Source organism: Diplotaxodon limnothrissa, linkage group LG7 (genome assembly GCF_057381915.1).
Source record: "Diplotaxodon limnothrissa isolate DT_005_m linkage group LG7, D_limnothrissa_male_GT1.1, whole genome shotgun sequence".
In the NCBI taxonomy this organism is placed as follows: Eukaryota; Metazoa; Chordata; class Actinopteri; order Cichliformes; family Cichlidae; genus Diplotaxodon; species Diplotaxodon limnothrissa.
The window spans coordinates 4,309,391-4,332,811 of record NC_140602.1 but is presented as its reverse complement, the minus strand read 5'-3'; the positions used below and the strand labels follow the sequence as shown (position 1 = coordinate 4,332,811).

At 43.2% G+C, this 23,421-nt stretch overlaps 1 protein-coding gene across 1 annotated transcript; it reads right to left on the bottom strand.

Moving 5' to 3' along the window:
• Positions 1–7,499: 7,499 nt before the first annotated feature.
• LOC146627590 (uncharacterized) lies at positions 7,500–20,630 on the bottom strand. The gene is made up of 3 exons (XM_085357226.1): positions 18,980–20,630; positions 13,083–14,024; positions 7,500–7,735 (listed from the first exon to the last, which is right to left on the bottom strand). Exons 1-3 carry the CDS (start codon positions 20,610–20,612, stop codon positions 7,500–7,502), a joined length of 2,811 nt encoding a protein of 936 aa, XP_085213352.1. The 5' UTR covers positions 20,613–20,630.
• Between the last annotated feature and the right edge of the window lie 2,791 nt (positions 20,631–23,421).

The window sequence follows — 23,421 nt, the reverse complement described above, 5'->3', positions numbered from 1 at the left end:
GTATTATGGTAACTGATAGGAATGCTTTTTTTTTAAATGCTTGTTTGTCCATTCAATCACCCACAATAGAAAGCATTAATATATGACTGTATATAGCCCTGATCTTTGACTCGTGCCAGTAAGACGTTGTCACTAGCTTCTGCTCGACTGTGAATAACAATATTTTCCTTTGATGTTTTGCAGTTCTAACAAAAGAGAACAATAGCTAACTATAGTTGAATCTAATTGAGCAGACAAATCATATTTTGGAGAAAAGATGATTTGTTTGACTGAATAGCGTTTGAATGCTGGTATTGTACAACATGTTTTCCTCTGCCACACATCTCATAGTATTCTGTCTAATCCTCTTTTCCAGTCTAGTATGAAAAAGGCCTTTCACTCTGTGGCCTAAGGGACATGAATAATGTTGATACAGAGGCTGTTTCATAAACTCCTAACACAGTAATCACACTCTGACAGATGTAGGCCCAGTGCATACACACACATGCATGCACGTTAACCCCCTCTTTCTTCTCCCAGTGACTCACTGCTCATACTGTATCAGCATAATGTCCACAGACTGATCCCGCCCACAGGGTCTGAGGGTTGAAGCAAAACTGGGTTCTAAATAAACAATGAATGACGTATGAGAAGGAGCTGCATGTGGTAATAAACGTGTGTTTCACAACAAAAAGGGACAGTCATAGGCCACAGACGCTGGCCATACCGCTCTAATGTGAAAACAGCCCTGCTGCCGGTAACTAGAAAACTGTTCACATGAAACGCTTTCAGTGTTTTTGACAGTCCCAGCTCACATCTGTGCTCCTTGCCCCCAAAACATAATTTTTCTCTTATTGCTGTGGATTATAAAATGAATGACATGTGACCAAATGCAGAACAATGGCCTACAATCTAACCTTTTGTCCCCTTGCTAAGTGGCAGTATCCTGGTATAGATTCTGCAGCGATGAAGCATGAATAGTAATTGTTTACCTGCAGTTGGTACAATGTCAACAGACTAATCCATCACATGAACACTGTCAACTTATTTATAGACGAGGGGGAATAATTCAGGCAAGTGGATGAAAGTTGAAAAGACAAATACAAGGACACAAATAGAAGCCCCATAGATAATCCTTTAAACATTTTTAATCAAGATGTCAGCAACAGGAAAGATGAATGAAGCATCTATCCATCTGTAATTAACTTGTGCATCATCATAATGTAGATATAATGTGATAAACAGCCCAGCGGTGATATACTGATACTAATAATGCGGTAAATGATTTAAAGTTCATCATCACTTGAAGTTTGCATTGTAATACTGAAGGTAAATGATTTGAGCTACATTGCCATTATGGCTTTACATTGTAAAACTTGGTGCTGAATGATATGAACTAGCGTATATCTTCGCGCAGGCATAATGCAGTATTGAGGATTAAAAGATTTTAATTATTATAGGAAGGCTAGAGAAAAGGGGTTCAGTGTTTCAAATTACAAATACATCTGGAATTTTTTGAAAGGGTGTTACTGGCAGTTTGTAGATAGCAATCTTTCTTTCTCATCTGACCAATGGGAATCAACACTTTGCTAGAAAAACAAAACTGTCATAAAACATTCCCAGTTCTGGCAGAAACAATAATCTCTTGGAAAATCTGTGTGCAATATGCTTATCCCGTGATCTCCTCTTTAACAGTATTCCTTTCGATTCTCAACCACCAGACGGCTATCCATCATTTCCTGCAAAAAATCCCCCCTCATTTGTTTATACAGAAGAGATAAGGAAACACTGAGTGTACTTATGAGGAAATTGAGCATGCATCAATATTTTCCACATGAGCCTCATTTGAAATTTCAGAGAAATGTTCTGTGTCACTCTTTTTTACGTCTCCCACACACTTTGGGATGTGCTGTCAGGAGGTGTTCTCTCTCCAGTGTCTTTTTCATCAATTTGAAAAAAGAGGAGATGGCAGCACACCTTCAGACAGTCAGACATACAGTATGATGGCTGGAGGAGAAATGCAAAGAGACGGGAAAAACAAAACAAAACAAAACAAACAATAAAAAAAAAACGCTCCTAATCTCTGCCAAGAGTGTTTCCTTTACTGCGAGATAGCGCAGATTTAAGTTGATGGGCCTCATTCTATCTGCTCCAAAAACTCCTGCTTCAGTCCTAACTTTCAATGTCATTGGATTTCTCTGCATGTTAGGTGGAGGTTGGTGTAGGCGGTGGGGGTGGCTTGGTGTAGGTGGAGGGCTGAGATTACAGTGAATGTCACCCTACCTCCTCTCTCAATCATCCACTTTCAATCCATCGCCATCCCGGGGTTTGTGAGACAGCTTGGCGATGATGCCAGTAAAATGGGATCAATAGCATAGGGAAAAACGGACCAGACAATCTCTTACCCCCTTGAACTTCTGTACCCATGATTGATTTGTCCCCTGCCACAGCACAGGAGACATTAGAGACAAGAAACATGTGTGTGACCATACAAGTGTGTGTGTGCGTGCATGCCCGTGCACCTGCATACGTGTGTTGAAAGCATGTGTTTCGTAAAAGTCTGACTTGTGTGTGTGTTTGCGTAGGTGTGTGTGTGCTCAGTGATTGATGATCTGAAGCGCACACACATCATCAGCAAGGCATTTGCGAGGTGTGTGAGTCAGGAGCTGTCATCCCCCTCAGTCTCCCCAAGCAGAGGCCTCGTCTGCTGATTTATAGTAAATCATTAAAATCTGCTTATTATTGCAGCAGCTCATCACCCTCCCCCCCCCTCCCTCAGTCCCCCATAACCAGCCCCCCTCCCCATTTAAAACTTGCCACACCACTGCAGAGGCACACTGAGATAAGACTATACACGCAGAGTGATGGTCAGCAGATTCTGGCACATTAAATCCATTCTGACGCCTGTTTCAAAATAAATATCCCAGATGTCTTGTTTCATAAACATCGGCTGAAGAAGCCAATGAAAGAATCTGGCCGTGTTCCTATACAACAGCTGGAGCCGAGTGGACATATCTACCCACAAAAAAGAAAAAAAGAGAGATGAAGAAACTTTCTTATGGGTTCTCATGCTCACTTCTGCATAAATACACACATGCAGACACACACACACAAATCTGCACACCTCTCCTGTCTTCTGTCTTTGAATCTGAAAATGTGATGTGACTTGGACAATGACAGGTGTGTTTGTCAAGGATGTGGCTGTCACTTCAAATCAATGGACGAGAGCATCTTCCCAGGGAGACTTTCCACTTCTTAGGGTTTGACTGGTTACACTGCGCTTCGGTGCAGATTGGAGAACAGTAAGTTGTCAAAGTGGCATTCAGGGAGCCTTGCTTGGGTGTCATCAAATCGAATAAATAAATAAATAAATAAATAAGCTCATTTCAGTTTTTAGTTCATCAGGAAACCGTGTATAGGTTCCGTTGGCCATTATATACCGACTCATGTAGAGAAAAAGAAAATCGTTATGCGGGTGTCTATCCATCTGAAGATCGTTAGCATGAGCAAATCCGAGAATCACTGTTTTAAAGATGTACTATTCAAGGAAGTTGTGTAGGGCACCGAATAAAATGATGATAATCATTTCCACTGAATAACAAGTGAGAATCACAGCTTGTCTATTGTCGCTTTGCGGTGCGTGGTTTGTCAAATGCGTTTCAATTATAGCCTTTAACTTGAGGCACTATCACATCCACATGAAGTGATTTTAATGGAGTTTGGTGCAATTGTTTGTTATGCGAGACAGGTCTTTTCAGCAGAAAGTGAAGAAAAAAGTGAAAGAGAGAGAGGAGGCTTGAAACTCAAATCAGCTTTCGGTGAGAACGCCGCACAAACTGCCGAGCCGGGGAGCACCTATGGACTCAGATCGAGTCACTTCACGTCACTAGTATTTAACTGTAAACATGTACTGAGAAAGCTTTACTCTCCTGCATGTAAGCCAAAAATCCAAAACACGGGTGCTGGCATCTGATTTGCCAGATACAGCATTCTTGCTGTCTCCAGCACCCCCAATCAGTCTGTCCTGTCCCACTTTTTCTTCCCCCTCCTTCCTCCCCATCTTTTTTTTCTCCCTCCCTGATACAGTATAACAGCCTCCTCTCCATTCTGTCTCTAAAGCTCCTGGATCCTCAAAGCACAGGTGCAGGACTGCCGGGCTACAGCCCACAGGCCCTGGATGCTGAAACAGGAGAGGCAAGCCGGCACACATGCAGAATTACAACGCCTCCATTTCTCACACTGACATAATCCCCATGTTTTATTTGTCCCCTTGTAATTCTTTTTATATCTTGGGCTTATGTTCTTTGGCATCCATTCAATCCCAGCCTCGGGACACAGGGCTCTACCAGGCCCATATGTGTGCCTTGCTCCACTTAACGCATATTAGTTCCTTTGTAACTGTGACTAAACTGGCATGTCTCAGCTGGGAGATGTGCCGGCTTTGACTGACAGTCCATGTCTGGAGCCTGTACTTTGAGTCTCACGCAGACTTGTCAAACACGGGCTCTGTCAAAGCATCCTTCACTCTGCTGTCAAGCACAGGAACCATGGAGAGCTGCAGAAGGTTTGCAGCTCCAACCGCAGATCTCTGATTTACCTTATATTCTATATATGTGCATCTCTATGTGTGTGTGTGTGAGGGAACCAGAGAATGAACAGACTTCTCAGTGTTTTATTAGAGCTAAATTTTAGAAGCGTGTTGTTGGCATGTTCCCTCTTTCCCTTGGTAGGAAAAATCTGAGGGGTAAAAGCTAAGTGAAACATTTTTCATGCTCGCGTTTTGGCAAGATTGCCCGAGAAGGGAAAAAAAGGAGCGAGACGTGTATACCCCAATCAGATCAGTCACTAAAATTGCATCTAGAAAGCTTTTCCAATAACAGCTTGATATTAGGACTTCAGCGTGGTGTTGATGTATGTTATCTGCAGAGAAAATCTGTTAAGTCTGTGCCATGTGATGCCAACAGTCTTAAATATTGTTTTCACAACTGTGCAAGCTAATTACCTTTAATTTTTCATCTGTGCTCCAAGGGTTGTAAGAGATTGTGATTAGTGATTCATTACTTCTCATTACCTGGCCTGTCAAACTGTTTCCTTTACTTATTCAAGCTGATTAGCTGTACATGGCCCGCCTCTCTCAATGAGGCTGAGAAAGAGACCTCAAATATGATCTGCAGATCGGCAACAGTAACTAGTAGTAATAAAAGGATGGATAATAATGAGGACACGAGCAGAAATTAAAGGAAGACGAGAAGAACGGGAAATGTTGGTGATCGTTTTCATTGTGGGAAAAGAGAAGAAGAAGAAAAAACAAAACATCTGTTAGATGTGTTTAACCCTGTTTAACGTGTTTAAATGTTGCACTTTCAGACCAAAACACTTGGCGTAAAAATGGCTTGATTCCGACTTCAGGTTGTAAAGATAAACCCCGCGTCGACAGTCAGTGGGATGACATCTCTTCCTTTTCTCCAGAGAACGGTTATTTATAGGCGTCAGAGAATGAGGATTGATTTACTGCACGTAAACAGGATGTCATTCTCAGCAAAAGGTCAAGGTGAGCCAAAGCTTAGGCAAATAAAAATACAAGAATTTGGCATCTCTGCATTCTACTTGTCTGTCAAGCCAATCATATGCACACAGCCTTCTCAGATCAAGTGACAGCAGGGTCTAAAATTGAGTCCAAATGTAAATAAGCACTAAAAAAAACACGCAGGCCTTCCTAAGCACAAAAATCCTGAGCGTGCTAGTGACAACGGTAGTGTGACATTAACTAAAACATTCATCACCATTAAGAGTAATTAACAAACTTCTTCAGCATTAATTAAAGTCCCTGCTTTAAGGGAAACTGTGCCTAATTAGGAGCTTTGACAGGATGAGGCTTTAGGGATGAACCATATCCAGAGGGCTGTTGGAGGGGTACAAGCTAGTGAATTTTCTAGAGTTTTCCTCCTCTTGTCACAAAACTCTGTGTCCTTGGTCAACTCAAAAGATGGTCTGGTCTAGCTTGGCACAGCCCTGAAAAAATATTGACAGGTATGACAGGCCTCCGATTAGCCAGTCAGCTGGAGGCCCAGACCTTGTCACCTGTCAGGTAGAGACATGAAGGGTGAATGAACAGAGGAGGTGGAGGAGGATGGTGCAGAGACAAACTTGGAGAAAAAAGAACTGGTGACATTCAGAGTTAACTGGGTACACACACGTGCGAGAGGCAGCTGTGAAAAAAACCAAACAACACATGTATATGGCGCCCGAGTCACCTGCAGAAGTGTTTGTGAAGCACTCCATTACAAAAACCAGAGAGGATGACAAATGTGTACCCAAAGAATCTGTGATTGGATCGGGGATTAAGGGGCTGCCATGTCTCTGATGGGAAACAGGCAGGAGACAGACAGACAGAGAGTGGAAGAAAGAGAAGGAGATGGAAGGAAAAGAAGGGTGGAAGGAGGACAGTAAACGAATGTCAGACTGCCCAGGCAGGGAGACAGAGTGGCAGAGTGGGTGGGCTTTGACAGACACATCTCACACAGGCTGACAGCTCCGTCAATAGCCCCAGGATGGCCGCCCTGATTGACAGCTAGCAGGTGGCGCATGAATGGAGTTGTCAGGCCGACTGTCAGTCAAAGTCACATCGCTGTGGCTACGAGGCCCCGGCTGAACAGGCACACAGCTGCCCAAGGTGATCTCTGGGTATACAGGCGGGCTTCTGGCACGGGAGGCTGAGGCAGCTCAGATCACGCTAAAATCACCATACATGGCCATAGCAGCACACAATAGCTCAGTTGATTGTGCCTGTGTTCCACTAGTGGATAGATCTGGTATATACACACATGATTGGTTTGACTGGATTGAAAAAAGTAGGGGGGGAAAATCATTTGAATGTACTATCGATGAATCTCTGCAGTTTTTCCATTTCTTTGGTTCCCCTTAATTGAGCATTGTTCCAGCACGAGGGCATGAAGCATAGGAGTTAATGGGCAATAATTATATGTGAGAGAGGCTTTCTCCCTGGAGTGGAATCCAGAACAAATGGAAGCTCCGATGTGCAACATTCTACTTCATTACATCTGCCGCGATTAAAGCCTGAACATCTGGCACCATATCCTGACAGATAGACAAGACTTCTGGACTGGAAGGGAAATCGAGCGATATTTACAAAAATGTAACACAGGGTATTTACTGGATGAAAGAACAAGTGCTTTGGGCAGGCACGGTACACTCTCCCTATCAGACAAGTGCTGGACTGATAGATGCATGTAAACACAAGTAAATCGTTTGGACACTTTAGACAAAATGAACGACACTAAGTACCCCAGCTACACATTCACATCACAATGGACTTTATTATTATAGGCAGCTTCTTTTGCTACAGATAAATACATACTGTGGCTCTTCAAGTAAACACTGGAATGTACATCAAGGTTGGCTGTTAACTTCTTTTTAACAATCTCCATCATCCTAATCCTTTTGAGGTGAAGCTAAAACAATAACCATAACTGTCTGTATGTGCTGTTAATACGATAACATCAAGTCCCGCAGAGGGATGTCACGCCGATCTGGTCTGTCTCTGGCGCACGGTTGTCTCCCGTGATGCTCAGAGGCAGTCTGGAGGGCATCTGGGGTGTGTGCGAACGTCGAAGGCGGCGGTCAGGGTAGAGACTGTTGTCAAACGGCCTACGGTGCACACAAAGGACGTGAGTCTTCAGGTTGCCCTTCTGGGAGGCGCTGTAGGGGCAGTAACGGCACTGGAAAGGCTTCCGAGCTGGAAACGAATACACGGGAATGGGGTGGCGGTTAATGTTTGCAACAAGTAAATAATCACAATCCCACCGGGCAGTTTTTGAGATTATAATGCATCGGGTTTGTGCATGCTGAACACAACACAGTCAGCCAATAAAATCAAAGAAAAACAAGTTCCCTGACAAAAAATAAAAACCCTCACTGTGTGACGCAGAATAAGCCTCTGCTAAAACAGAATAATACTGATTTCTGTGAAGAATGCATGTGGTATGTTTTTAGTTCTGGATAGCAAACATTAGTCTTGGCAGGTCATTTTTCCAGTGCTCTACAACAGATGTGGCCAGGTGAGATGTGAGAGAAATGTTAATATTTGTTATTGTGCACTGAAGCTGCTGTAGGCTTGCAGATTGTTGATTTTCTGATCACTTTGGCACTTAGCCTTCATCCTGTGACACCTAATGGGCTGACGGGTTTTTCTAAAAAGGCATGCAAGTTCATGCTCATTATTACACACTTCCTGCTCACAACTCACACATGCACGCACACACACACACACACACAAATAAATAAACACGCACACAAGTGTTGAGCTGAGGAATGACAGATGTCTGCAGCTGGGAGGCAAGGCATGCCAAAACGTCCTGTCTGTCCACCTCCTTCGTGCCCGCTGCATAGTTTCTCCATAAACAATGTGAACATACATGACCCAGCACACAATGTACCCTTAAGATACAAACAACAAAGCTTAACACTAGTAGCTTCCAGATGTTTATCCAACCTCAATAAAAAATCAGTATGATACCAAAGCCTTCAGGCTTGCTAAGATCAAAGCAAAAGTGACTCATTTACCTCTCTACCTAGACAGCCATGTGTCCTTGTTCACCGCTGTGCTATTTTTGAGATGTTACCTCATATAATGACTTTCTCTTTTCCCCTCTGTCTAACACTTCAATGTGTTTTTCTGTGATTCATGGTTACAGTAAACCATTATGTGCTGATGTCATTTGACATCACTTCCCAAAAAGTGAGGGCTGTCTCAGCCTTTTCACCCCGCCCTCGCCTCTTCCACTCTATCATGCTCCTCATCAGAGCTGAGACAGCTGTACACAGCTCAACGCTCGCTTTCACATCTACATAAAAAAGGTGTTTTTTGGAGGGAAAAGTGGGAAAACTCACAGAAGGTGTGAGCAATAAAAGGTAATGCTCCATCTGTTGCTGTATAATAACCTGATGGCCGTAAAGGACACACACACACACACACACATTTACAAACTAGGCCTGACACATCTGAATATCATCAGGATAGCACAGAAGGGTCTGTGTGTGTCTGTGTTTGTGTGTGTATGAGAGACAGAGAGCTGGAATGAACAACAGTAAAGATAAGCTTTGTCAGACCCAGGTAGAGTGCAGTTTGTGGCACACCTTAAACTCTGCCTGCCTCACTTAAGCTTCCCTGGCTTCAGCCTGACGTGGAAAGACAGGAGAGGAGGTTGGATGCATAAAAATAAACACTCCTTGTTAAAACTTTAATGTCATTTTTCTGACTTCAAATTTCACACGTTCCCTTGTAACTTGATAAACTTGACAGATTTTCCTCAATCTTATCAAATCCTTGTAAATGCACTCAGGCGCTGTGAACAATTCTGTAGCCTATTACACTTTCATAAAGTCGGTTAATAATAAGCCAAAAGGTCTTGGGCCTACATTAGTCGCTCGGTGCCCAGCGTGTCTCCCCCTTCTCTGCCTCTGTTGCCTTGCTTTCTGTCCCTCCTCGTCTTCCTCAGTCTGCTGCTCTTTTAGCCCTCCCACCAGAGGAGAGGGGAGGTCCAACAGAGGGCAACCTCCAAATAAGTTCCATTAATCACAGGCCAGAGTCTAATGTAACTAATATTTTACAATTAGAGGAGACAGCAGTGGGCTCTTAGCCATCCATCTCGCCGCCATATGATCCTCCATTCACAGGCTACTCAAGCCACAGCTTCAGACCAGCCATTCACTCAAAGAAATACACTCACACACACACACACACGTACCCCTATACATATATAACAATGCATGAAGAGACTCAACAGGAAATGAGAAGGGTGGGATTGTGTGGTGTTGAAAGAAAGAGTGGAACTCTGCCAGTAGTACAAAAACAGAGTGATTACTGACTTTGAATCTGCAGAACGTTGACACTGAACTTAAAGGATAATCTCAGTTCCTTGCAATTTATTTTCACAGTTGCGGCCAAAGGAACAGGACAATACGCACAATCTTTCATGAATAAGTCAGATTATAAACAAACCAACAGTTTAACCACATATTCAAAATGACTTTATTCAAAAGATAAACTGAAAGTGAGTGAACTTGAAATCACAGCACAAAAAGAAAAAAAGATCTGTGCGCACATAAATAACCTGTCACAAGTATGTTCGGTTAGAGATGAACCAGAAGGCAAGTTTAGAATTTCTTCAAATGGATGTGTTGCACCTCACATGTTATATTTCAAAGAAAAGGGGAAAACTTGGGAATTTGTTTTAAAGTTCATCACCCGACTCTGGCGTGTATTCCCAAATTTCTGCATGTTGAATGAGCCTTTTACTAATTCAAAAATCAAGATATTGCATCCAGAGCTAGCCTACCACTCAAAAGGTTAAATATAATCCTTTCATCTAACTTGTTTCCCCTCTTTTCATTCCTTTAACTAGTTATTTTATTTAATAGGGCTAAAACCTCTGTGTACAGACTAAAATGTGTCAACCTTGGATCAATTTTTAACAGTAAACTAAGCAAAGTTTTTATATATTCTTTAGTAGATTTTTACTTATTTGAGTCTTTCAGTTGTAATTCTTCTTATCATCATTCTATATATCAAAACAGTAGGTTTATATGTGGTTATATTGTCTATTATGGGAAGTATAGTTTTATATATATTTTTGTTTTTGTTGCTATTGGGCAGGGACTAGTACTAGAAAAGCATATCCTGCCTTGCCTTTGCATATTTGCTTGAGGTTGTACACATGTATGTTCACACCTGCATGCATGCAATGATGTGTTTGTGTGTGGTGTGTGTGCGTGTGTGTGTGTGTGTGTGTGTGCAGCGAGAGTGTGTTGTGTGTCACAGGCTGAGATAATGACCATGATGACAGTGGCGGGGCCGACGGGGGCCAGAAGAGCTGAATGGTGACGGATGACACAGGCCTGAGCTCTGATGGCACACAGACAGTGAGTGATGACTGCACATCCTTCCCAGTGCTCCACCCTTCATTATCTCTATGGGGAGAAGCACGGCACAAAGGCAGGCCGCGCTGCCCTCTCGCTGCCCTCAAACGACATCTGCTCATAGAGACAGCCGCACTACCGCTCCTCTTTCACCTCGCTGTCGCTCCATCTATCTCCATCTATGGTGATCTTTCTCGCTCCTTTTCTCTCTCCTTTTCTCCTGCTCTCTGTCACCCTCTCCGCGGAGGGTATACAGAGGTCAGACAATGAGATAATGACTCACCCCTTTCAACCTTTCAAATCAGGGCCTTTTCTTTCTCTCTGTCCTCCATGTTCTTTCATTCTTAATCCTTTCTTTATCGATCTTCTCATGTTCACTTGTTCTCATGAGTCTGAGGCCTGATCTGACATCACCGAAGGAACAGTTGACATGGTTAACTGGTTAACTCTTTTAAAGTTGCCCCAAGGCATCCATTTTGCAACATGACAGCATTCTCAGAAATAGTTGTCCTAATTGTGCCTCTGAAATATGGATGCATGTCAAACTACTTGGGAGTGAGCTATTTACCGCAGCCTCAGCTGTTAGAGTGGTAAATGTTGCCATCTAGTGGTTGAGCCCAAGCAGCGCAGAGGTAAGAGAGTGTTTAAAACACAAGGGAGGGCTCAGTGAGACTAATGAGCATGCAGACAGGTTCAACCAGAGGTCACCATCTGGCCAATTACCACTGCTGGCACATTGGAGCCGACCTGAACTGTCATCACAAACACATCACTCCATGTCCAAACTGCCCAGCAATATGTCACCATGCCACTCGACGTGCCATACAGTATGGAGAGGATGGGGTCAACAGAAGACAGCCCCATGACAAAGCCACCTGGTCAGCGCTGCAGACAGGACAGACTGCTAGGCCACCTGCTTAGCTCAGTTTTAGAGGACACTCGATGGACTCTCAATGTCAGCCCCGCATCTCACTGTCCAGTTTGACTGACAGGTGTTTATTGTGCCTTTGAAGTCAACTTCCTGAGAGAGAAAACGCAGAGGATCAATCTGCAGTGAACAAAAGGCAAGCGATGCTTGAAATAGCTCCTTGCATTGATCCGATTGCTGAAAAGTGCAGGCCACAGTTACGGTATGGCCTGCTGCATGTGAGGGATGAACTGTTTGATGTCATTTTTTCTGCTTTTCGGAGGAAAGGTTTTTTTAAAATCAATGTCTTTTAATCCAAATGGCATTATACATAATAAAAGCAAGAAAGAAACATGAACAGTGTGACGGCTATGACAGGAGGTGAAGGGGAGGGGTGCTTCTCGGCATATTATAATAACCATCTGTACAATCAAATAGAAAACTACATCTTGCTGTTAGAATCATAAAGAAAGGGAACAGATGTTAATCCCTAATGGAGTTGACAGGCACTTTCCTGTCTTTCACATGAACATATTGAGTTTCTGAATAAGAGGGGGATCAGAGGGAAGGTGTATCATGTTGCACTCATAATACATGCATATCAAAGACCCCAGCTGTTGGATTCCCTCTCCTGAGAGACAGCATTATTAAATCTGCACTCAGCAAGCATATCACACCAGCACAAGAGCTTAAGCCTCTCCATCAGTGGGCTCCATTGGCTTGGCGATTTGTAACCTATCACACTAGGAGATTATATCACCCTTTAAAGTGTAGGGGTAATCAGTGCCACACACCTGTGTCTTCTTTAGCCCTTGTTTGAGATCAGATATAAGATCTGCAAGAAAAAACTCAAGTGCTATAAGTATAAGGGAAGTGTGCTGTTCATAATTGGTGTGATTCATTCACACACTCACACTCGATCTTCACACTTCTGCTGTCAGGTGACGAGGGCTGAGATACCGCCAAAACTTTTTTTGGTGTTCTGTAGCAGGATCCTCACACCAGACAATGTATAAAAGTTTGAGCTTGCACTCTAGTTGGTCAGTTATATATAGAGCTTAGTCAAAAAATAATAATCATGCTCTGTTCCCACTCGCAGCAGTTTATCACATGCACAGAAATAATGTGGTTCAAAGCATAGCTGCTGTCTGACCACTAGGTGGCAATATTTGCCTTCGAATCTGGAGACAGCTCTGGATACATCTTGATAACAGTGACAGCTGCATTTAGTGTATGTGATATATAAGCTCGTGCTCACCTGATGCAATGTCTTTCTCCATGTTCCCCCCACCGTTCAGACCGACTTTGTGGGCGCTAGCAGGTGTGCTGTTGAGGCTCCCCTGGGATCTGAGGAAGGAGAGCAGGCCGCCCTGGTGCTGAAGTGGATCCGACTGTCCTGGAGTTATGCTCTCCAGAGAGGAAATGGGAGATTCAGCCACAGCTCTGACCCATTGTCCTAGCTTGTCTTGCTTCTTTTCACCAGCACCCTCAAAATCAGCGCTGGCCTCTCCCGGCTCTTTTGACTCAAGGACATTATTTTTCAGTATTTTCCACTTGGCAGCATTGTCATTTTTGTCCTCCCTCCCTTGGTCAGATTTCTCAAATTCACCTTCACCATCATGAACTGTAGAGCCTGCGTTCTGTGCGTTCATCTCCTCCTTGGCTCCGTGCACCAAGAGGTCAGACTGAAATGTGGGTTTCACACTGAGTTCAGCTGGTGCGTTCGAGTAACTTTGTCGCTGGCGGGTAATGGAGGAGGACAGTCCATTACTAAAAACGCTGGACATCTGTACCAGCACAGCAGGAGACACAGCTGAATGAGATGTGACGGTGTCTGGCCTGACAGACAAATCCAAAGGCTCATACTGGGACTTCCGATTTTGAGCAGACAAAGAGCCGTCTAGACCCGCATCTCGGTCAGCGAGATCGGACTGCTTGTTAATGAGCAAGGAATTTTCGCTGTGGCTCTCCAGACCGAGATACGGCCCCGCAGCCGGGCTCCAGTCCTCCCTGGATCTGGGTCGGAGCTTGGAGCTGGGGTTAGGGCTGGAGCTGCTGCTGCTGCTAGGCTGTAGAGGAGAAGAAAGATCCCCGTTGTTCTGCCAGTTGGTGAAGTGGTACTGATCCAGATGGAAGCCGAGGGAGGCTGTCTGTGCAGAGGTGTAGTCATTTGAAGGTGGACACCTGTAGACTTTCTCACCTAACAGCAACAGATGACAACAGCAAAAACATAAGACAAACTTAATCAAATTAGGAAAGCATGTGCATATGAGACATACTGAGCATTTGGTTCTGAGCATGTACCAACAACAGTTGTCTAAACATGAAAAATGTTGCAATCCCACACCAGGCTGAGTTGAATGATTTAAGTGCTGCCCTGCAGTAAATCAAGCTTGTAATCAGCTTTCAGCTCCAGTGATCCATCATTTTACAGTATGGACGCCACCACCATGTGCAATAAATACACCCAAAGACGTTAACACCAAACAAGATTCTTCCAGAAATAATAAACAGTGAGATTGTAAAGCAACTAGAACAAGGCAGATGTTGCAGACAAGAACCTCATTCCATCAAAACCAGTAAGTGGGTTTCCCAGTCAGAAATAACGAAGTCCAACATGTGAGCAGTTCTGATTAACCACACCATGTACTGTAGCTGAGTTTATTTTTGCTTCACACTTGAAAAATGGTGCGTTGGAAACATAATTCAAACAGTACAAAGTGTATTATTGTGGAGAATGACAAAGGGTGATTTTTCTCCTTTTAGCCAGTGAATAATATCCATCTGGATGCAAGATTTGATCTCGCATACCATAACTTTTAATTAAAGGTAATTTAAATGTCTTCTTCCCTCTGTTTACCTTCAGTTTAATCCTTATAGCTATCACAGAAACACCCTTCAGGGTTAAACACACTCCCTGTGACCATTTTGAGTTAGTGATTGTCTGAGACCTCTGCCTTGCACTGTCTTTAAACAGCCCAGCTGTTTCGCTGCCATTCCAATTACAGTAAAAGTCATCCGATGCCATTAAGCCACAAATATTGGCAGTTTATTGCCCAACACTCTCCTGGCATTTGAAGGTCAGGTCATACATTATACTGTGTCTTTTAGGGATGTGTCTGGGATAGGGAGATAAACCCACCACCATTAATTTAATTCTATGCATATTGATGCCTTATTGTTCTTCTTTAATGGACTAATATCTGAGTTACAACAGTGATTCATTCCCCGCCAGAGAAATATCAATTTCATACACCTCGAGATCTGACCCTGAGGTAATTCTCTGAGGTAAATCTAAATCTAATGATCTGTAGTAGTTACTTTACTTTGTTTCCAACTTTAATAGAAAACCTGCATTATGAGCTGAATCGTAGTAAAGAGAGGGCTGTTTTTTACTATTACAATTTACAAAACCGTAAAATAACACCCACGTATTAATTAAATAGAGCTCCAGCAAATGAAATTGAAAAGTCACAGCTGAAATGGGAAATTCGTGTCCTTGAACTAAAGTCTTCTCCTTTTGTTTGCACTGCACTCTGAGTGTTTATATGTGAGTGTGCTCGTATAGAGCATGTTTGATTTAAAGTCTACATAAGATTACATGTGTGTGGGGTGTGCAAGAGCGGGAAAGAGACTTCAACAGTGCCACACCCTTGTCTCCAGTAACAGACCAAAAAAAAAGAGAGAGAAAAAAAAGATCCAAACAGCTTAATGGAACTCTTTCAGACACACTATATATCTCAATTATTCTGTGGCTTAAATTACGATGACATTACCGGTCAGCTCCAAATGCAGAAAACACATATATCTGACCTCATCTTTCAGTGCGGACCTTCCTAAACCCATTTGCCAGCCTTCATGAAAGCGGTTAAAAACAACACAAAGACTGAAGACTCTGCCTTTTTTTCTCTTCCTTTGGATGGGTGCCATCTTTGTGATTGCCTGGTTCATGCTAACTTAATCAGTTTAAGATTTACTTACAGTGCAGAGGCGCACATTATGTGAGGGGAGTAATTTTAGAGCTTAGATTTATCAACCAAAACTCCAATTACTGCATCATTACAAACCCCAGCCTCTCTCACCTAACACAGAGCATCTAATGAAGTGATGCGTATGAGTTATCCGCCCTTACTGAATGTGCAAGGCGGATGAAAAAGGTAAATAAATAAATAAATGCCTCAAGTGAGCCGTGTCTATGGAAAAAGCATGCAGCTGGGCTCGGACGAGTGATTCATTTCATATGGAAATGGGCTTTAAAATTTACGTCCATATTTCACCGTCAATGCAATCACGTACTCACACACTATATGCTTACACATGCATTTGGCAGTTATATTGTAGGTATCAAACTCTGTATGCAGCGGGGCTTTGCCTCTTTCTGTATATATGTAATCAAGCAACTGAAATGCAAAACAGAGATACATAGTGGCTGGTTTGGTTTAAGATGAAACAGTGAGAGTGAGAGTCACACACAAGACTGGTGAGAAAAACAGGGGCACCAGATGTTCTTTGATGTTTATAATAGCATATATTATTAATATTAATTAGACCACATAGTCAATGACGCATTTGGGACGTTTCCAAGTCAATTAAGCCAAATGGCATTCAGGAGACGGTGGAACAATATTTCAAGGCAGGTGTTCAGAACTCCCTGGGTAAATCTTTTTATCTGCATGCTAGGAAAACAAGCATTTTGAGCTTAATTTGAGCCTCATATCTGCAATAATAATTAAAAAGAGGATTAAAAGACAGAAGTGAGAGGGAAACGGCAAAGCCAACAGGTAATCAGTTTAGACAAACCAGTCAGACTGACTCTGATCTGTGAATAAGAGCTGAATTTGTAAAGCTATGACAGAGTTAGATAAGGACCTATTTAGTAAAAAGATGCTTTTTTGCTTTCAACAATCACAAAGAATAGACGGATGGAAGTGGAACAGCCAAAGGAAAAGTGATATTCTGCACAGCAGCCTGCTTTATCTGTGTTTCTGGGTAAACCGCTGCTCATATTACCATTCACAGTTTTATAGACGCTTATCACTTCAGGCTCTCTTGGCTGTAACAGTTACAGTAAAAGTAGCATAAAAGCAGGGAACACATGTGGGGACAACATCGTTACATGGTGCCTGCTCGCCGACCTTGAGGTTAAGAGTATTGAATGGGACTAATTAATAACTGTCAGCGCATTTTAGCAGTTTGTGTTTTCTTCATTCAGATGTGGGATCTAGCTGGTCCAATGTAGGTCAGAGGCCTGCAGCATGGACCCTTTGTGAGCTTTAAGAAGAGTCGTTATTCTTAATCTCAACTTATAATTAAAGTTAAAGCGCATTTTGAAATCTGTGCTGATTAGATATTGAAAGAAGGAATTCATAACACGCCTCCTATTCAAATCAAAGTCAGATTTCTCATTTACGACGCTGGGTGTTTGTAGTTAAAAATCTAAATCGGGCGCTGTAAGAACCTGTCTCCCACTCTGACAGCCATGACTGTACTATATTTGCCATCCATGTTGGGTACATCAATAACTTCATGACCACCATAGGCTGACTATGAATAATGTAGCCTGTAATTCTGGACTAATCAATGTTCCTCAAGCCGAACATCTGGCAGTGGTAATTCTTCCTCAGCATCTCCGCTCTCCTGAATTAGAAAACACTCGCTCTCTCACTCTCTCTGCCTCCGTGTCCAAGCATCGAGACAGACAGACTTGATCAGTTACAACCCCCCACCTCCGAAAAAACTTATCCCTGTTATTAAACCCTCATCAAGTGGTGCGTGTTCTCCATATGTGTAGGATTTACCTATCTGTCCCGCAGCAGACCTGTGCGTTGAGCCAGGGCCAGCAGCGTGTGATTGTGTTAATTAATCTGTCATTGTGAGCACAGGGAGCAGCTGCAGAGGTCTCTGGGATATATTGTCAGAGCTAAACAATGCGGTGCTAAGCCCCCAGAGTGAGTCTACCATTACACAGGACTAAGAACAGAGAGGAGAGGAGGAGAGGGGGAGAGAGAGCCTGCCGGATCCATCATTGACTAAAGCAATGACGCCTGACCTTTACAATGAATTAGTTTCCATGCTTAATATTGACTGAAATTAGAGTCTGATACTGAATGTGCCATCCCAGAACTGTGCACGCTCAAATCCTCAGCTAGCCAACTATCGTAAATGTTTCTGGAAGTGACACCGTATGGTCTCGGAGATAGGGGAGAAGAGGGAAAGTAGAAACAACAGAGCTTGAATATGTTTCTTAAAGAGCAACCAGAGAGGGATTTGGCTGTAAACTGTGAGCATTTACATGTAAATATGCAGATGCCAGTATGTGTGTACAATATGGAAACAAAACATCTAATGAGATTAGACCTGATCCATTTATCTCTGCTCTACGGCCATCATTTAAGAGGATACTGGCCCAAATCCCACAGGAGCGCAGCAGACTTAGATGCACATAAGTAGTTCTCTAACACTGGAAGAAAATAACCGTAAGCATAAGCTGTGAGGAAAGCGAACAAAGTTTGGATTTATCTTTTCTTCTCGTCTCTTAATAACGCCGTTACAGCAGTAATTTAGACTCATGATAACATGTTAGCAGGATGCCATGATAAAGAAGGCATTTACCCATAGAGCCGAATCATCTAAATCACCAGGTGGAACAGAAGACTATCAATAAAAATACCAGGTGGTAGATCAAATCATAAAAATCACTGGGTGGTATATATCAAATCATTAAAAACACCAGATGGCATGCATTAACATCTTGTGCCCCTGTAGGCAAGGGGTGGGGATGTGACGGATATAAAATAGAGGGTACTAATTATCCCTACAATTCACCATGATGCCATTATCTTTAAAAGGAAAACAAAGTCCTTGTGGATGATAATATCTGTAGCTGTGTTGCTGACCCTGTGCTTGCTTCAAATCCACCTACTCTAAGTAGTCACAAATATGATGACACATGTTTTACATGCACTTGATCATTTCTGACAAAAAGGGGAAAAAATATAACAATAATAAGATGCTTTTATGTCAAATATTTTGAGATTAGTTCACAGATGGAAACATCAGGGACTAATTCCTAATGAATGATTAAAACGTTATCTAGAGGCTGAGACGTAGTCCTAATCTTTTACTCTGAAGACTTGTCTTCCTGCACTGAATTACCTGTAGCTGGAGAAGAAGATTGTGGTCGATGGTCCACAGCGCTGCCAGAGTTCCCCGTCTCGGTGATCATCTCTGCTGGCCCATGATGACTCACGCTGCCGGGGCTCCCAGGTCTGCTTATGGTTTTGGTGTCTGGGTCACCAAAGCACAGTTTCCCATCATCTACAGGGAGACATCTCTCTGGCAGATAGGAGGAGCACTGCTGCTGCTGCTGCTGCTGCTGCTGGTGGTCTTTAGGGCTGAACATTTGCTGTTCAATAGGTAACCCTGGTGTTATGATCTGCCAACCCGCATAGCTGCTGCTGTTGGTGAGAGCATCTCTGGCAGCAATTATTTTCTGCAGATATTCCATGCTAGAGGAACTCAGCGGAGGGTGGAGATGATTTAGACTCATCGAAGAAGAGCTCTCTGCATCTGTCACCGCACCAGGCCCCGAGGAAATCATCTGCCCTAACATCTCTCGGACCTTCATGTCAACACCAGCTGCAGCTATCATCTGGTTGTAATCTGGGTGGTCCACTCTCTCAGCTGTAAGGAACCTGTTGTGAATGCGGGAGATGTACTGGGAGTAGAGGTTGCTCTGATGCTCCGATGGCGTCAGGTTACTCATTTCAGCAGAGGAATCACGCTCGGGAGGGAGATTGGTCTTAGCAGCGAGCTTATTAAGGTGCACCTTCATGTGGTTCTTCAAAAACCAGGGTTCCTTGAAGCGACGGCCACAGATTTGGCAGCAGTGCTCAAAAGAATCCTTGTGTTTCCTCATGTGGCCCTTTAGGAACCAGGCCTGGCTGAAGGTCTGGCCGCACACCTCGCAGGGGAATTCACCGACAGGCTTTCCCTGATCACCAGCCCCAATCGCGGGCTTTTGCCCTGAGCCCGAATCGGCTGTGATATGTGTCATTTCAACATGGCTGATGAGCTCCTCCTCGTGTGAGGCAGCAAACTCACACAGAGTACATTTGTAGGGCTTGTGGAGGATTCTGATGTGGCGCTCAAGCTCTTGCTGCTTCCTGAACTTTCCCTTACAGAAAGAGCAGCGGAAGCCAGTGGTTTGGGGCTGGATGGCCTCGTCGTGAATTGTAGTCAACTTGGGAGAGGTGGATCCACATGGCTGGCTGTCTGCTGCGCTAGAGTTGCTTAACAGCTGAGGCTGTGTCGGAAAAGTCTGCGGTAGAGGCTTTTGATGGTGGTTTATATTAGCTGCTTGCGGTTGGCTAACGTGACTAGCTCTCATCTGCCTGTCTCTTAGTATCGCCCTTTCCTCGAGCTCGTGAAGCAACCTGTTCTCCTCCCTAATCCTCCCACGGCCTTTGCCCAGAATGCCTTGCTTGTGTGTGCGGAGGTGTATCTTCAGGTTCCCCTTCTGTGCAGCCCTGTGGTCGCAGTACGGGCACTTGAAAGGCTTCTCACCTGTATGAGTGCGCATGTGAAGGGAAAGGATGCTGTTGAAGCGGAAACGCTTTCCACATAACGGGCAGGGATACTTCCTGTTTTTGCGGTTATCATCTTGGGAAGAATTAACCTGAGAGACAATGCTTTGATTGGTGACTCTCAGGAACTGGGAAAGCTCTACTCTCCCATTCATGCTGCTGAGAATTCGTGCATCCATGATTTGGTTGGCCAGAAGTGCCATCTGGCTCCTAATCGGGTGGGTAGATGGGGTAATGAAGCTGTCCTTTCGGGGACTGGGTGATGTTACAGTATGGTGGTCAGGGGTGTCTAACTGGGACAGTCTGAAGGTTAGTAAAATGAAGTGTTTGCACTTATTTAGCTGAAACAGGATGTGGATTCATGCTGTTTAGATGACGTGTCTGTTTCCTGTTTGTCTGACCTAAAGAGAAAAACAAAAGGTGCATTAAGTTATTTCAAAGTCTGCTGCAGGAAATGTATTATTTAAAAAATTAGAAGCAATAAGAAGAGCAACTAAGTAAGGAAAAAACAAAGCTAAATAAATATGGCCATGTGTTGTCAACGAGGTGTAAATCTGTACTTTTGCAACTGCTGTATAATGCCAGTTATGCACCACAAATAGGTCAGGAAATAGTGCAAAGTAGGTTCTGACAATCCTCATCCTGTCTTAAGTATACCTGTGGTTTTACATTATTGTTGGAGACTGCGAAAATGCTGATTATGTATAACCACAAAGGCTTCCTCAACAAATATCTCATCTTTACTAAAGGGTAAGTTGAAAATCTTTGTGTAGATCTCATTTTGTTAGTGACACACAATACTAAGGCAGCAGAAACATCAAAGCCTATCTGCTTCTACTTGCCCTTCCTTCGCATTTCACAAATCTTTGAAATGCTTTAAAGAGAAGATTAAAGTAAATAGTTAAGCTTTTTCAGCAGGTCTGCTGCATATTTGAATAAAACCGTTACTAGGATAATTATGTCACAGGAGTACTGAGGAAAATAAACAACTTAATGATGGATGCAAAAATTTAAACTAAAGTTAAAGGAAGCATATCTGAATAAAAAGCCTGCCCTTCCCAGCTCCCTTTTTTATTCGACTGTAGCAGCAAAACAAAGCTTCAAATTCACATCGTGCTACAATGGTAGAGGTCACACAGGCGAGCCCTGCACAGCTCTAGTGCAGCACCAAAGGGCACAGAACAAAGCCTGCACTGTCCACACTGAATTAACACAGGCTTACATCATCCTGGACTGCAACCTCAGTCAGTCACGAAAATGATGTACACAAAACCACACAGATAAAGAGTTGGCAGGCAGGGAGCAACGGTTCGTGTGACTGGCGTGTCCGCTCTAAGATGTAGATTAGAAATCAATGTGACCATTATGGTGCTGACTTAATCATATCTGACAAGAAAAGGTCTGTAAATTATATCTTTATATCATAGATCCACTTTACAGCTCCTGACCCGATATTCCTGAACAGCCTTTCCACAAAAGAAAGCAAATGGGAGGTTAGCCCCACTTCCCACGCATTTTCAAGAATGGCCGTCAGTTAGACCGAGCTCACATTTGCCTTAATTAATGTCATTACTGTGCAGTTGCTCTTATTGTACGGTGTAGCCAATATAAAGTCTGCAACCAATCAATAATGATTGATTGAACTTAACTCTAAATAGCTCTGTCTCTGCAACATCTTCTGAAATCACTTTGACGATGGTTTAGTGCACAAGTGCATGCCTTCTTTGCTAAACACTGCACATGTGTACTAGCTCTGGGTTACATTTAGCCTTTTAAAGAGAGATTGAGCTAAACAAGAGAGCAATAAGAACAATCTGGCACGACACAATCTTGCTGTCATACTCCGGCACAGTAAATCACGCATACCTGGGCGCCAAAATGAAAACGCTAACTTTCATGTAAATAACGGCCTTCCAAATCAAATCTGATTATGAGTATAACCCATAACAACGTCAACCAAATGTTAGCTGATTAAAAAATAGTCTTAGTCAGCAAAGTTTTGTTTGGTCAGTCACAGAAAACTCCAACAACCACAGGAAGTGGTGACATTGCGTCAGACAGCTAGTCACAGATAGACAGTGTCATTTACAAGAGCTGGTGTCTGCATTTGTTACAGTGCACATGTCAGGCAGGCAGGAAATCCAACGTGTGGGCTCATTTTGTGAAGGTAAAGGATGACACCCAAGAGAGTGACAGGCAAACTCTGCTGGCAAATATTTTGCCCATCATTCATCCATCTCAAACTTAGCTTATCATCTAAAACGTGTAAGCAGCCGCTTAGCATGGCTGTTCATTATTATGCTAGACTGACCTTGAATTCTCATGTCTTGCAACAAATTTAAAATTAACATAACTTTTGCTGTTGTCACAAACAGGCAGCTCGCCTCCTGTGTGTTCTTGTATCTTTTAAAGCTTTGTTATAATGCTTTTGTATTCTTCTGCAGTGTAAAACAGCAATAACAATGTTATACATTACTCCACTCAACTCAAACCATTATCTGGTGCCCCCTAAAATATATATATATGTTTAAATAATTAAAATAATATCCTAATTGTGGAATAGCTAGTCAGCTACTAGTCAAGGAGATAGCTCTACCCCTACTCCACAGCAAGTTTGATCAGGCATGAAAATGTTGCACATAAAACCACCCGGATAAAGAGCTGCCTGCAGCCATGGCTGGTGTGAGCAGTGTGTCTGCACTGAGCTCAGATCAATGTAAGGCTACAGGCCTGACCTAATCACATCTGACAGGAAGAAAGTGAGCAAATGATATTAGCATACACTAGATCTACTTCATATTTACTAAAGTGATATTTCTCTGATTAACTGCGCATGGCAACGAGGCAGAAAGCCGTCATTGCTTGTGTGTGCGGACTGGCTTTGGTGGGAATCTGTGGAGATAGGAGCGGGGCCATCAGGTGTTTTCACTGTCAGAGTGGATTAGGCTCTTTTAGTGCAGATTGAGAGAGCGCTTGATTGTTTTGAAGCATTGTGTCACAGTAGCGCCTCTT

Excerpts from the sequence above, each read along its gene's own strand:
- LOC146627590 (XM_085357226.1), bottom strand. The coding sequence starts at position 20,612 with ATGGCACTTCTGGCCAACCAAATCATGGATGCACGAATTCTCAGCAGC. Across the intron at positions 14,025-18,979 it reads ATCTTCTTCTCCAGCTACAG|GTGAGAAAGTCTACAGGTGT; the intron begins GTAATTCAGTGC and ends TGTTGCTGTTAG. Across the intron at positions 7,736-13,082 it reads GGAGAAAGACATTGCATCAG|CTCGGAAGCCTTTCCAGTGC; the intron begins GTGAGCACGAGC and ends ATTCGTTTCCAG.